Source organism: Lepidochelys kempii, chromosome 14, assembly GCF_965140285.1.
Source record: "Lepidochelys kempii isolate rLepKem1 chromosome 14, rLepKem1.hap1, whole genome shotgun sequence".
Classification (NCBI taxonomy): domain Eukaryota; kingdom Metazoa; phylum Chordata; order Testudines; family Cheloniidae; genus Lepidochelys; species Lepidochelys kempii.
In genome coordinates this window covers 21,844,305-21,860,398 of record NC_136393.1, presented here as the reverse complement: position 1 = coordinate 21,860,398, position 16,094 = coordinate 21,844,305, and the positions used below count along the sequence as shown (strand labels likewise).

Sequence of the window (16,094 nt, the reverse complement as noted above, 5' to 3'; positions counted from 1 at the left end):
TGTTTTGCCAACTCCTTGAATGACAGCTTCCAGGAGGAGATCGCTATTTATTGTTCTAGCATCCAGGGCTTTGAATAAGCCTTTTAACTGGGATGGAGGTCTCTCAGCCACTCCTTTCCATTTAATCTCCAGCGCCCCCTAAATAGCCCCTGCGTGCCGGCTGTGTTCTGGGGAGGAGATAAGGATAGGAGCTGTCTCTTTAAATACTAGAGGCTGTGCTCTCTCAGGCCACCGTGACATATCTGGGCGTTGGACTGGGGGATGAATAAACAGTGAATGCACCAGATCTGTGGTTTCAGAGAAGGACTCCGATCCGTCAGGGATCCCCCTTTCAACTCGACCCACGCCACGAGTGGCTTTTAGCATCCTCTGGGATCCTGCCCCTGCTGGAGGAACTTTAATGCACGCTGGGCTGGCTTTCTAGGAGCTACCATTGTCAGGAAGAGCTGCACGCTTTGGAGCTTGGTAAGTCTTTGGTGGTGAAATCCCAGCTCTGTCAGCAAAGCCCCCACCACCAGACAAGCAAAGAGGGGGGCGCTTTCTACTGGCCTTTCTCTTCCCTGCACTGTGACTCCTCTCCAAAGCGCCATGCAATTTGGAGACAGGCGTTTACAAGAAAATAAGCGAGTGGCAAACATGCGCGATTGTATTTGGATGAGCCTAACACAGCAAGACCATTAGAAAGCCAGGCGGGTGAGCGCGGGAGAAAGCAAAAAGGCAAGAGACCGAAGCAGCAGCGGCAGCAAAAGCAAAGTCTGGTGCATTTAAATTAGGCTGACGCCTCTCTTCAGGACTTTGTGAAGCGCTTGGGGATCCCGCGGGTGGAGGAGCGTTTTAGGAGCAGGGTGAATGGTTTGGTTTCCCAGAGGATTAAGGAGAACAGGGGGGCGTGTATTCCCCCCCCAACCGCTGAGGGGTGAGGAGCGGGAATCTGAGGGGTGAGGAGCTGGGCTCACCCCATGCGCCCCCCGTCCCCAGCCACGCTGCGCCCTTCGCGTTCCCGGGGCGGCCACTCGCACGGTGCCCGCCGGGGCTGGCGGAGCGGGCCTTTCCCCGGCTGCAGCCGCCTGCCCCTCGCCGGAGAGCAAGGGCCGCCGCCCTGCCAGGAGCCCGCAGGCTGGGGTGGGGGCTCGGTTGGAGGCTAGCGGAGCGCCAGGCCGGTGGCACGGATGCCCCTGCAGCCCCCAGGCAGGGCTGCAGCCGCCTCGCCGCCCTCCGCGCACGAATCGAAGGGGGCCGGGAGCAGCCCGCCGAGCGGATCCTCTGGGGACGGGGCGTCCTGCACTGGGGGGGTCCCCGACCCCACCCCGCCAGCGCCGCCGTGTAGGGTGCGGCCGCTCTGGGGTGCTGCGGGGACATGCGGCTCCCCCAAGCCGTGGGCTCGCCTCTTCCCCACGTGGGCCGATGAGACATGCGGGGGGGGGGGGGGGGGTGCCGAGTCCGGCGTGATCCAAACGGGCGGGAGTAAAAGTTCCCTGCGGCGGCAGCGGCGACCGAGCGGCTTTTTTTTTTTTTCCTGGGGGATTATTTATAGCCGGCTCCGCTGCCTGGCCGGGCTCCCTCTGCCGGACCCAGGGACACACCCTGCGGCACAGACGCAATCCGGGGCGTTGTTCCTCGTTAAAGGAGAAACTTTATAACTTCGCGCTTTGCCCTCCTCGCCTCCCTCTCTCCAGCCCCCTGGCTCCGTTTGCCGTGGGCAAAGGGACGGGCGCATACCCGCACCCACCAGCTGGATTTGCTCCTTTGCTTCGGTTTGAGCTTTTGGGGCCAGTCGAGCCCCTGGGACGCCGCTTGGTGGGTGACGATTGCAGGGAAGTAAGTAGCAGCCGCACCGCCCAGGAGCGGGTTATTTTCGATCGTGGAAGCGAGGGGAGGATTTGGGGGAAGATGAGGCGATCCCAGTAGTGTGGCAGCGTATGACCCCCACCCAGTAGCTGTCTTGCCTCTGTCTGCAAATAAATCCCCTTCATCATCCGCGATTCTGCCTGTCAGTGGGTCCCCTATTGCTTGGTTACGCTGCAGTTTCACCCTCTTGTTCTGTAGTAATCTCTGTGCCAAACCCAGCTTGTTCTGTTGTGTTGCTTTTTTTTTTTTTTTAAAGCAGATTCACTCCCCTATACGGATTCCATGAACCTGCTCCAGACCTGACCTCACTTTGTTATAATTAGAAACAGTTTGACCATTGAAGAACGTTAGCTGGGTTTTTTGTCCTCCCCGAGACCCGCTTTGTATTTTTGTAACCTGGTTGATTTCCATGGGCTGCGTGCACGGACGGTTGCTTGCAGTGGGGGTGTAGCTGTGTTGGTTTCTCTATGGAAAGACTCCGCACGTGTACACACACACACACACACACACACACACAATGCGCTGCGTGGTCATTTCCCTTTCTTTCCGCAGAGCTGGTTCACCAGCTCTGTTGGCCTTGCTCAGCTATTTGAGAAGCCCAGTGGCTGGAGTTGGGGCATGGATCTCGTCGAGGGGGTCCTGACTTTAACGGAGTCTAAATGTTGGCTGTGAAGTGGAGAATAGTGGCTTTGTGGAATAAGGGTTTCCAGCCCCCTCCCCCTACCTGAGTCTCTGAGCTAAAAATATTTGATCAAGGGACTAGTCCTGGCGGGTTTTTATATAAAAAATCTTTGGCTGGAAACCTGGGCTTTCGTATTGTTGTGATGCTGCTTCAGGAAAAAGAAACCCTTATTTTATCTTTGGCTAATGACACTTCCAAGACAGGCTGAGCCAAGTGGAAATTTTGAGGAATGTAATGGAATTTGCATTTCTCCCTGTATCCTGAGCCATCAAACTCTAGACCATAAAACACTTTAAGCGTGGAAGGTTAGAAAGGGTGGAAGGAAAATAATGTAGAAGTTGAAGGTTCCTTGGTGTTTTTGCCGGATTTTTTAGAACATTCCCAGCCCTTCTCTGGGCATGGCAAAGAAAACCCCTCTTAGATAGGTTTGCTGCCCTTTTCCAAGCTGGACGATGTCTGGCATTTCTCAAAGCTGGCTCTGTCCTTTTCAGGCTTGCAACATTTGTCTCTAGTACTGTAGAGCCACACCAGGGATTTTTGTCCAACCCTGGGAGCCTGTCCCTTTCGCATTGTAAACCCCAGTTAGCGCTTTAAAAATCTCCCCGACCCCTCCAAATAGCTGCATTTCTTTGCTAAAAGAGATGTTGCTCTGGCGAAGAAATGCATTTAATACAAATTGTTGAGCCTCATTAAACTTGAGCCCCTGTGCTTAGTCTCTGTTGCTGCAGCGACCCCTGCTGCCCTTTCAGATCTAGTTATCCCTAAATGCTGGACACACCCCACATAGACACAAATGCAAGGGCTGACTGCAAGGGGTTTTGCTATCACTTAAAAGCGTGTCTCTTTTTTTCCCCTTCAGATCTTTCCAAAACTTCAGCCAAAATGCTCCTTTTGTTGCTGGGGATCATCGTGCTGCATGTTGCGGTTCTGGTGCTGCTCTTTGTCTCAACAATCGTTAGTGTAAGTACAAACTTTATCTCCCCGCCGCGCCCCCGTGATCGATCTTCTTCACATGGGAACATGGGGGATGTGAGTAGATCAGAATCCATTGCACAGTTCCATGTGTAAGATTTGTCTATGTAGATAAAACTAAGGGACAGATTTTTTGAAATTAAAGGGTGCTCCTCATTCCTCCAATACCAGACCTTAATTAATACAGGGCCTCTGAAAGAATTAACATGGCCAATCTAGACAGACATGTTTGTGGGTTTTGTTGTTGTTTTTTTAATGCAGAGCTAGTCACTTCCAGACTAGCTTTCAAAGAGCTTTGTTTTTTTTTACGACCTTAAAAAACTACTTCTATAATAATCTCTAAACTGGTTGGGATTCATATGAAACAGTTACTGTAGCTTTCTATGCTGCCAAGAAAATGTGAGAGAGAAGTGAAGCGTTTGAGAGCTTTGGTACATGTTTAAAGAGAATCACAAAAGTCTTCTCTTTTACGCAGCTGAGTCTAAATCAGGTAAAGAACAACGCAGAGTGTTTTTTTTTTTTTTCAAAACTCAATTGAAGTGTGTGTGTGTGTGTGTGTAATGCATGTGCACACATTGAAATAGAGACATGAAACAGAAATAACCAAAGCAACTGTAAGAATGCAAAAGATAACAAGAATGAACATGCGCTATTATGTCGGATCCTTTGCAAGCGCATTTAGTTGAGCAAAAGCTTATCTTTTACTTTGGTAACCCTGCTCTGCCTCCCCCCGGCATTTGCTGCCGCCTCTCACAGATTTGTGCATCTCTTTCAGCAATGGCTCATAGTTAACGGGCGTACGGCAGACCTTTGGCAGAACTGCAGCACTTTAGGGGTCCAGAGTTCCTTTCAGTGTGTAACGTCCTCCACGAACGGTGAGTGCTCTGACATCTCGTCTGTTTCTTCAGCAATGGAGATTTTCATCCCTTTAACTCCTCCCCCACACCTTTAGAAATAGACCTGTATTGCAGAACAATCTTGTACCAGACAGAGCCTGCAGAGTCAAGCATGATTAATCGAGGGGCTTGGTTCTGTCCCTCATGTCAGAGGTTCTTTAAGCATTGTTACTCAGGCAGTTTTCTCAGTACTGCTTCTGGAGTACAGTACCTGAATAGAGGTGGAAGAATTAGGCCCTAAATAAAGCTACAGAGCAGGGTGGAACTGAGGGAGAGGAATTTAACTAATTTCATATAAGGGCTGCCATTCTATTAATGGTTCTTCTGGATTGCTCCTTACTTGTACCTGAAGTGGGCACATCTCACCTGTTTTGCAGGGCCTCTGTCTGTACAGCAGCTCATCACACACTAGAACACCAGGGCTTAATTCACTGATGCACAGAGCTTTGTGCAGTCATTTACACCGTGCTGACTAGGTGGGGCAGGATACCCACTTCGCACTGGCGTGCATGGCTGCATGAGATGCTGTGCAATGAAGGATCAGGCCCACGTGGCCGGGTTCTGGGCTCAGATGTGCACATGTGAGTCATGGTGAAGTCAGTAGATCAGATTCCTGCTCTCTGTGATGTCAGCGTGAGCCCAGAGTAACGTCATTAAGATCTGCAGAATCATTCCAAATTTATGTCTGTGTAACTGAGAGCAGAATTTGGCCCATTGAATTACTAGTTGGGGAGAAGCCATGGGTCAGGTCCTGTCCCCAGGCCTTGCTACGTTCTGTAGTTGTGGTATGTTGACAGTACCCTCAGCTGCAGTGGGGGATGACCCCATGTGACCTCTTTGCAATATGCTCCTCACCATTACTCTTACTAGGTAATACCTAGATAAACAAACATGGGCAGTCCTTGGAGTGGGGCTTTCTACTGCTGGGACAAGTGTGCGCTAGTTATTCTAGGCATGCCTCTTGTTTGCTGAAGGGGATGAAGTGTTAAAGGGCCAGAGCAGAGCAGTTTTGCTCTATGAAAAACACCCGCTGGGTCCTTGGGGTAGTCAGTCACTTCTTTTTATACCACCTGCCTCTGTGCATATTGCTAAGCAACCAGGACAGAACTCCAACATTCCCCTCTGCCAGTGGTTAGCTGCTACTCCCAGGATGGGTCCCAACTCCCTGCAGTTATGGTGCAAGTTAGTGCTCCAGATGGTCACTTATCCCAGGGAGGTGGAAGGAGTTTGAGGACAGTTGACCATTGCAGACGTTCCCTGCTCCATCTCCGTTACACCAATGCTTGCTCTCTACCTATGCTCCCATCTCTGCAGTTTCCTGAGCACAGTGGATTTGCGAAAGCTAAGCATTTAAGAGCTTCCCATTCCTTGGCTGGGGTGGGCTAGTCCAGCACTCTCTACATCCGCCTGTGTGAATGGAGCCTGGGTCACACTCCCAAAGTTTCTATTAAAACTTGAGCCACAGTAACCCATGCTGTTGTAGTTATCCTTATATGCATGGTTATTTCTGTAGCATGTATATTGGGTAGAGAGCAAAATAGGGTTTTTGTATCTATCACATTTTACTTACTTTCATGTATGTCTGGAGTCATTCAGCGGAGTTGCTCTAGATTTATACTGAGCACAGGGAGCCATATCTTGCCATCAACTTTTCAGACTAGCCTGCCGTTGAAATCAGTGGGAGCAGAGCTCTTCTTTAAGAATTAACGGCTCAGAATTATGACCTACGAGTTTCAGAGCACAAAAAGTCTGCATAGAAGGTAGGGACCCGGTTCTACTCTGCCTTACATGAGTGTAAATCATCAGTGACCCCATTTGATTTCAGCCAGGGTGACAGTGGTGTCAATGAGATCAGATTCAGGTGTGTAGAAGTCCCATGGAAAGCACACTGATCCAAAGCTAGCTTTGGTAGCGGAGTGCCTCACGCTTTGATCAGCTGGCTTGTCCGCGTTGTGTGAGGCCAAGGAGTTGCCTCTGTACATTGTGGGTACAGAATTACCAAGTGATGCAGGGGAGGCAGAGTGGTATAGTGGATAGCACACTGGACTGGGGCTCAGGGGACTTGCATTCTAGTATTGGCATGTTGAATGACCTTGTACCCAGCCACGTCACCTCTCTGCCTCAGTTTCTCCCTCCTATATATATGATATGGTTCCTTGGGCTCAGTATAAATCTAGAGCAACTCTGCTGAATCACTCCAGACATATATATGGGATCATGATCCAGGCATCCTTTAGAAGTCGCTTTGAGATCTGCTAATGAAAAGTGCTACATAAGAACTAAGTACAATTATCTGGACAATTTTTTAGTTGAGTGATTGGTATGGGGTTTTATTACTATCATTGCTAGCTTTAGGAATTTGTACCTTGACTTTCCTCTCGGAACAGTTTGATCCCAGCATATCCTCAGTGAGTTCAGTGGAATCACTCCTGATTTACACTAGTGTAATTGAGAGTAGAACCACATCTCTGGTCTGTGACAGTGTGACCTGCTGCCCCTGAGATGCCAAGGAGGGGGAAGGATCTTAAGATTGAGCCACTAGATTGAACATAACACTGATGCCAGGGCTGGTGGGGAACATTTGCTATGTGGAAAAGGAGAGCATTGCGGGTGGTATGTGCAGGGAGTGAAGCCTTCGTGTAACTTAGCAAGTTCTTATCACTCTCTACCTTGCAGGAAAGTGAGTCTCTGATGTAATTTTCTAGTAGGAGTTTTCTGGAGATCAGGTTTAAAACACTCCAAACTAGCCAGTCTGCTGGTAGTGAAATACTCGTGGAGACCCCATGTTGGGAGATACAAGCAGGCGCTCGCCCTACCTCTAATTTTAACTGTACTTAAAGCAGTAGCATGTTTCTCATCTCGGGAAGAGGCTCAAATTTCTAAGGTGTTGGTGGAGTGGCTTAGGCCTTCTTCACAGCCTTCCAGCAACACCTAGTGGCCACAAGTCAGACCAGCTGTGGAAACCAGCTGGAATCTTCTGTTGCATCACTGTAAATTATCATAGTTATGTCCTGAATCAGCATTTGGCAATATTGGCCTTATACTGCTATCTGCAACGTAGGTAGGCTGGTTCAGATTCACTCATGCATGCTCAAAACCAGCTGTACATGTGCTTAAAATAAGGGCTGCAGTAATTGCGCCCTGAACATGGGCACCCTTTTTTTGCAGAGAGGGAGAAAAACTGTCATCCATAAAAATATGCCTGTTACTTTAGATAGCTAAATAGCTTGACCCCAGTATTTACAGTATCCTCGACATTTTCTATAGGGCAGTGTAGGGAATATAGTAAATAACAAGATAATCTTACCTTGGGAAAGAGTATTTTTTTAAAGGGGGAACTCTTTAGCTACTTGTGATCAGACCTGAATGCTGATGGTGATAGCAGAATAAATTACACACCTGTAACCAGTGAGGGTGGAACCCTTTTAGATCCTTTCAAGTGATTTATTTTTTCTATTCGAGGCACACAGTTGAGCAGCCGGTAAAAAATTTGACCTGCCACTGCTAGTTGGATATTTGGATTGCAGGATGCATGCGTGTACAGTAGTGCTTTTCCTGCTTATGCCCAGCTCCTCCATTCTTGCGAGCCGGCAGAATAATGAAATCTGAACTACTTCGAGGAGTTGTAACCCAAATCCAACACAAGCCAGGAAGATTCACATAAATTCAACCTTCCATCCTTATTTGAATGCTCCTCTCCTGCCGTTTGCCTACATGAAGACTCTGGTCCTGCCATGAACTACAGGCTGCTGGAGCCATGCAAAACCCTTGGGACGCCAGCGGGGTTTTGCATGGGCAAAGGGGGTCTGACAACATCCATCTCTTTGCAGGATAAGGGCTTTATGCATTAGCTAAATTACTATTTAGAATGGTAGCCCCAAGGATCCCCTGTCATGGGCCAGGGGCCCATGGTGCCATTTTCTGGGCACACACAGAACAAAAAGACAGTCCCTGCCCCAGAGAGCTCACAGTCTCTCTCTTGCAGTTGTTTTCCATTTTGCTTGAGGCTGATCCGTTTTGTTGTGTTTTTTCAATAGAGAAAATATTGTGTGATATTTTTATTTTCTAGATAAGGTAAGCTAATCTTGCCCCCATTCCCATTGTCTTTGAGCACCTCACCAGCTTTACTGTGTTCATCCTCCCAATCCCGCTTTTGAGGTAGGGCAGTGGTATTATTTCCACCGTACAGATGGGAAGCTAAGCACAGAGACACTAAGCGATTTGCCCAGGGTCATACAAGAAGTCTGTGGTGGAGCATGGAAGTGAGCCTGGGTCTCAGGTCAGGAACCTAGGTGCTGGACAACTCCCCCCTTCCCCCACCCCAAGAGAATCAGAGACTTTAAATGCTCTTTCTCTTGGGGGGATAAATCACATTAACCCCTCCCCCCAATATATTTTCAATTTTTTCAGCATATTGTTTCCATCTTCTATGCTATTAGCTAAAAGTATACTTATTTCCCCCCTCCCCCACCGCCAATACAAAGTATGTTCCACAAGAGTCCAGGGGAGACTCATGGAAATATGTTTTCAATACATACACCATGCCTGTTGCACAGTATCCTAAAAAGCTTTAGGAAAACTTTTTTCTGTGCCTCTGTCAAAGACACTGCTCAACATTTAATAATGTGGCACTAAATTCCGCCCTTGGGGGTGGATATGAAATTCCTACTGAAGAATTTGGCAGAACTTAGTCCTTTAGTAGAGATGATTTCTCCCCACCCGCCCCCGGGCAACCCGCCATAAGAGTTAAGTCTGTATTGTAGAGTAATCACTTGCCAGATTTCCCCCCTCTCTTTCGCTAATCTCATGTACCACCTCCTGCAACATTATCATAATTGTTAGCAATAAAATAGGGCCTGATCTTGCACTTTGGAAGTCCAATGGGAGTTTTGCCATTGACTTCATTGGGCTCCACATCAATTGCATAGTGCTCATACTTAGACTGGAAACTCTGCAGAGCGGAGTCTGTGTTTGTACCTCACCTAGCACAGTGGGTCCTGGTCCAGGTGCTACAAATACATCATAATAATTGTTTGTTCATAGATCCCAGAGCTTCATAAATTTTAGAGATGGGGAAAATGGAGGCAAAGAGAGGCTAAGGAACTTGCTCAAAATCAAACAAGCTGAATTCGTCCAACTTCCACCGAGTGGTGGTTGAGGCTGGAATTTTCAGAAGAGCTTAGAATGTTGGGCGCTGAAAGCCAAGCTATGTGTCTCCCAGCAGGAGATGGTGGGTGCTTTGGAGAACATAGTCTTTGTTTAGGTGCTTTCATGGGAGCTGAGCAAACCGGAAGATCCGGTCCCAGTGGCGGGTGCTGAGCCTTTGACATTTCAGCCCATCCTCCTGTGCCATGCAGGTCATGCCTTTGAAATCAGTGGGTGGCACAACCAGCCCCGAAGTTAAATATCTGGGAACAGAACCTAGTTCTCCTGATTCCTAGTGTTTAGGTGCAAGCCACTAGCCCACAGTTCCCTCATTTGGAACTTGTAAACTTTCAGCAGCTGGTGGGTTGGCTCCCGGTTGAAGCTGAATAATGACTTCAGGAATTTTTTCCGGAGCACACGAGTCTGGCAGGCATGTTGCAATACTATGGAAGGACGTTCGGAGACGAGTAAGCATCACAGTCAGTGTGGGATGCCCCGTTCCTTTGGCTTTCATGTCTGTGGGCTCATTGCTTTGTTTGCAGCATTTGCTTGCTAGATAATGTCATTTGTCAAGAGGCTGAGAATTATGCCAAAAATGTTGCAATCGCTGCTTAATTTAAGCTGCTTGGCATTCCTGGAGCAGATTTATCTGAGGAATTCAGCACTGAATCCCAGAATTGTATATTTAACAGGTTATGGGTCAGATTCTCAACTAGCAGGGGTGCTGGAACAATTTGTAAAGTGTGGGGGCTGAGAGCCATTGAACAAAACTGTAAACCCTGGATATAATGGAAAACACTTCAAGCCAGGCAGGCAGAACCCCTAGTTCCAGTACCTATGTACTCGTGTAAATCTAGTAAAGTCTAGAGTTATGCCAGCAGAGGTTTTTGACCCTATGAGTTTTAAAGCTCTTAAGTAGAGCTGGACAGAATTTTTCAAACTTTTCAAACTCCCCCCCCCCCCTGCAAAAAACAGAATTTTTCACAAGAATGTGCAGATTTTTTCCACCTTCCAATTTTTATGTTTTTCAAACATTTTTTGATGGAATCTTTAAATGGACAACCCTGCCCCTCCCATCCCCACTGGCTTCAGGATTGTTTGATAACATGTTTTTCCTGTTTCCTCTTTCTGTTCCTCAAATTGCCACTTTGTGACTTTGTTGGCTGGCTTGGTCACTGCTTGGGTTTGTGGGTATCCTTTGGTAATTGAAGGGATTGGTTTTTGAAAATAATCCTATGGGAACTTTGCAGACTGCAAAGCAGATGGTTACTAAGCACCACGGGAGGAAAGGGACTTTCCAGTTTGCTGATATGATGACCACCATATTGGTCCATACATCAGGGACTGGAAGAGGGACCTGCACAGCTAAAAGCATAAGCTGCTAAGCTTGAACTAAAAGAGCCAAGGCTCACTTGCTGCAGGCCCGTAAGAAACTCCTACCCTTCTATGGATTGGGCACAGAGCAGGACCTGTGACACGCCCACCCATGGGTTCCACTGACCGTTCTGAAGACGGCTCTCATGACACTTGGATACCTCACAGCAATACAGACTCTGATCCTGGACTGACTGCTCTGCATTGGTCCACTGGCACACCAGGCCCTCAACCTTGCATTGAGCCTTGGAAGGCTTCCTCCTTGTAGAGCGATCCTTGAGTGGCATAGACTAGAGCCATAATAGTGGCTCCCTGCTGCTGCTGGCGTGAGGAAGGGGAAAGGTGGTATGTCCAGTGCTCCCCTGGGCCCCAGCAGTCCCTAGCTGCTGGGACTGGCCTAGCTCAGAGTACCCTAAATTCCCAGGAAAGCAGAGAAACTCTTAGGCCCCCTCCTGCTGCTGTGGTGAGTGTTCCACATCCACTGATGAGTGTCCAGTCTATAATCTGCATAGATGGGAGCCAGGCCAACGCAAGTCACCATTTACTCAGGGAGATGGCTCGTGATGGTGCAGCTACAGCAATGTACCTACATTGGTGGCTAAAAACCCCAGTGCAGCCAAGCCTTGAGAGAGACAGAGCCATGCAGCAGAGCCAGGATTAGAAATCTGGAGTTCCTAGGTCCCCTGCCCTGACCACTAGACAGTGCTTCTGAGTTGCTGGAGAGGTCGTCTTTTGGAGGAAAATTCTCTCCATGAATTTGCAGTGATTAATCACACTGCTGTGACACAAACCCCACATGAAAAGCAGGGAGGGCAGTGGAAGCCGTGCATGTGGAATAGGTGCACAATACTTGACAGCAAGCCACGCTAGACTGGCAAAGAAAATTTTGCCCTTGCCTAAGACTGAGGCTTCAGATGGATTTTCTTTGGATCGGGAGAAGCAGGAAAGAAACATAGCATTTGTGTTATGGTTCTCTAATACCGTGAGCCCTGCAATTTGACCTATCTGCTATTCTTAATAAGAGTTCCACTATTCATATCTACTTTGAAACACATGATGCAGAAATACACACTGCTTCATAGCCTTCTCATTGAATGGATTTGCCATTTCTGTGATTCAGAACTACTTTTTATCTTTTTCGTTTCGTTTTTATCTAAGTGTGTTTAAAAGGTAACAGGTATTCTCAATGTCATCTTGTGAAATATAGTCCTAGTGCAGATTAATACAGGTTTTCTTTTCAATTAGCTACTTAAGGGTGACAGAGCAAAAGAGACCAAGTAGCAGGGAAAGGTAAATACCCAGAAGGAGAATTGTCCACCTAGCTGCAAATGCCTAAGCTCCTTATTTTGATTTGTTCACACTACTCTAAATTAGGAGTAACTCCAGTGTAGGATATGAATGGAGGCAGAGAGCTGGCATTGAGTCTCCTATCCTGTTAGTTCATTAATTTGCACGAGGGAGCAGATCCTCAGCTGGTGTAAATTGGCCCACGTCCCTGGAAATCCATGTAAGTGCTGCCTTCTAATGCCAGCTGAAAATTCAGTTCAAGATTAATCTGCTAGAGTTCTCCAGGTTCTCCTGATGCTCTTGCTAATGGGTGCAAGTGATCTGAGCTGAGGCCGGTTATATGGATGCAATGGAGAGCAGAATTTGACCCAGAGTGTAGTAGCTTAACCAGAGCAGACCCTTGACCAAGTTTCCCAGTGAGGTATTGTGTAATGTAGTCTGGGAACCGACATTTCAGGAGAGTACCACAGATTGTCTTTAAAAAGTCCTATTTGCTCTGTGTGGGGATCTTCCTTGCAGACTTGTCTTTGGTGTTGCTCTTGACCCATGACTGAAAACTGCATTAAACCGGTTTGCCCCAAAGAGAAGTGTCACACAGTGTCTCATTCTGTTATTGGCAGCAAGTATAAATCAAACATATGGGCAAAAAGAGCTGCATCATGGAAACGGGGATACAGGAAAATTCTACTCGGCTACCCTGGTGCAAATCTGGATTGGAAAAGCTGGACCAAGTCTTAAAATATCTGTTTCATTGGAGAGGTGGATGCTTTCCATGGCAGGGTGGGGCCTACGCCATTAATTTCTGCAAAATGTGTCTATTTAAAACATTTGAAAGGTTTGTAGTGTTTCAGGTTGCAAAGATAGCCTTCCAAATGTGACTTAATGCAGTGTCACCTTTCTGAGCCTGCAGGAAGACAGCCAACCCCGCCACTGCTCATAGCTTTGCCAGACAGCAGCAGAATGACATTAACAAGGCTGTAGTCAGTTTTGCCAATGCAACGCCTAGCACTCTTACAATAGAATCCAGGAATCGTATTGTCTTTAGACTAGATGTACTAATGATCACATGCAAAGGCTGGTCCCATGCAGTTTGCAGGCTACGTTTAAATGTCTCAGTTTACAGTAATTCAAGCTCATCAGAATTTTCACTATGAAAAAGAGACAGATTCTGATGGCGGTAACACCATTGTAATCGTGGAGTAATCCCACTGAAGTCAATGGAGTGCCTCCAGGATAATACCAGCCTAACGGAGGTTAGAATCCACCCAGTGTCTACTAGCATCTAGGCAACCATAGCTCTGGAATTGCTTCCCACCGGGCAAAGTCAAGAATGTAGAGCTATTAAATGGTTTCAGAGTAACAGCCGTGTTAGTCTGTATTTGCAAAAAGAAAAGGAGTACTTGTGGCGCCTTAGAGACTAACCAATTTATTTGAGCATAAGCTTTCGTGAGCTACAGCTCACTTCATCGATGAAGTGAGCTGTAGCTCATGAAAGCTTGAGCTATTAAATCTTACTCTTGTTACGTGGTCTATAGGAACATCTTACTTTTCTGTCCAATTTTTACAATGTTCTATACTGAAAATATCAAAAGGATGTTGTCAGCTTAAAAGCTACACTTGTCTGACGTTTTTCTACCTACTTTTGTTATGAACACCTGCCGTTCCTGTAACTGTATGAGATTAGAAGTCCATGGTATCTTTCTCCCTCTTCTTTCAATTTAACTGAATAATTAGTCTTTCAGCATTCCCCTGTATCGCGAGTTAGTTTCCCCTGTTGGAGTTTCTTTTACCCAGCAACAGGGGAAAGAAAAAAAAAAAGTATCTGGGGAAAAAATGTGATTGTAAAACCACGAACATTGTTGGGGGGGGACTGTGGGTTTGTCTACACTGCAATCACTGGGTGCATCTGTGACTTGTGTAGCTATACCTGACCTAGCTCTAGTCTGGCAAGGTTGGGTACTGGAGCAGTGAGGCCAGAGCAGAGCAGGCTAGCTGCCTGAGTAATTACCCAGGGTTCTAGGCGGGTTCATGGAAGCCTGGGCTGCTGCAGCCATGTTGCCCCCAAACCTGTGCTAGCTATATTCAAGCTAGCTCCCGTATGTCTAGATGAGCGGCAGTCATGCCCCACAACTGCAGTGTAGACATAATCTCAGGGGAAGGGTGTAGTGCTAGAAACTCCTTTTTATATATATAATTTTTTTTTTGAATTGGTTAGGCATGAAGCTAATCCCATGCCTAAATCTTTGCCGGATCCGGGCAATAGATTTCAGCTGGATGATGTTCCTTACGATACTGGTGACATGCTAAAAATAAAACATAAATTTGTAGTGTCAAGGGTGTCTTAGTCATCCCTGTCTTTGACATCAGTGGGAGTTTCCTGGGGTGAAGTCAGGGGTGAATGTTTTCTGTGGCGGAAGATTCCTTGCGTTAGTCGTTAATGCAGATTGCAGTGTGCTGCAGTTCATGTATAATCTTTTCAGACAAGTTCCAGTGACTTCTGGGATTGAAGTGACTAATGTCACCTTCTGTGTGTCCTTCTTTGTGCTGCAGAACAAATGTAATTCATTGTCCTGTTGTAATACTACTTTCCTGCAGATGAGGGATGTCTGGGACAGATTCACCAGTAGCCTGAAGTGGCTTTGCACCACTTTGTTGAAGTGGATTTTGGCTGCTTTGTATTGGAGCATTGTAGTGAATCTGGCTCAGTGACTGTATTTGATACTGGCTTCAAGTTAGGAAGAAGTATCTGGTGGTGCTAGCATATCTCTCATAATCTCTTTTGAGGGCCGAATCCTGTCTGACCATGAATAGACATGCTTAGCAGAGCGAAGGGCAATGAAAGACCTTAACTTCTATTTGTAAGCATTTCTGCGGTGTTCATCACTGTAGTGTTCAGGCACCTTGCAAATAGCGATGAATTTATCCTTGCTCCATTCCAGTGGTTGAGGGAAGCATCATTATACCCATGTTACAGATGACAAAAAACAATGCACAGAGAGATTAAGTGACTTGCTCATGGTCATCCAGCAGGTCCTAGGCAGAGCTGGGAATAGAACCCAAGGACTTGTTTCTCTCCACTCTTACACTGGAGTAAAGCACAAATAACTCCACTGAAGTCAAAGGGACATATCAGCTAGCTTCTCTGCAAATCACCAGAGTAACTGAGAGCAGAATCAGGTCCCAGATCTCCTGATTCTCAGTCAAGTGTCTTAACTATAGATCATCCTTCTGCAAGGCTTTCCCCCGCCCCATCATTGTGCACAGAGGGCGCAGACAACCTGGCCTCCCATAAGACCCTACACCAGATTTTTCCCATCTCTGTACAGCAGCAGGATTTCCCCTGACTACTGTTGCTGAGATGATGTGAGTGATAGAGAGGAAATGATACAAATATCTCCCTCATACCTTGACACTGTGCACTAAGGATTCAGTTGTTCTGCCTGGCAGGGGCTCCCCAAGGCGCACTGCATTTCCATCCTGGCTGCTCTCAGGAGATACCACATGTGCCAAAACCCAGCCACAGATTCACGAGCCTGAACCCCAGGGATTTGCCGAGAAGCTAGTTGAGACATCATGAAGCTGGCAGTGAGAAGATGCTTAGCTTTTTCCTTGATGCCTCCAGTTTTCCAGTGCCAGCAGGGCACTTTAAAATCTAGATGTCAACCTTCAGGGTCCAAATGGATTGAGTTAGTGTGGATCCAAACCACAGAGGTCTGGCCACTGTGTATCGTGAATTGGGAGGATTCCTCAAGAGTAGCAGGGAAATGCTGTTTTTTCCCCCCCGGGGGGGTGGGGGGAGGTGCAATCTAGCTAGCCATGGTAGCAATGATCTGCTGCTTTCGGAAGCCCAGAATGGCATCTTCTTGCAGAGTGGGAAGGCACGCTGTGTC

The 16,094-nt window shown here is 47.3% G+C and overlaps 1 protein-coding gene across 2 annotated transcripts in view; it reads left to right on the top strand.

Moving 5' to 3' along the window:
• Positions 1 to 220: 220 nt before the first annotated feature.
• PMP22 (peripheral myelin protein 22) overlaps positions 221 to 16,094 on the top strand; it is a 32,344-nt gene continuing 16,470 nt past the window's right edge. The window contains exons 1-3 of one of the 2 annotated variants that reach the window (XM_073310398.2): positions 221 to 465; positions 3,390 to 3,490; positions 4,278 to 4,377. In XM_073310398.2, coding sequence (XP_073166499.1) covers positions 3,413 to 3,490; positions 4,278 to 4,377 — 178 coding nt within the window. In that variant the 5' untranslated portion in view covers positions 221 to 465; positions 3,390 to 3,412. Of the gene's footprint in view, positions 466 to 1,520; positions 1,819 to 3,389; positions 3,491 to 4,277; positions 4,378 to 16,094 lie in introns of those variants that run through there. The other variant, XM_073310399.2, reaches the window with a different exon arrangement.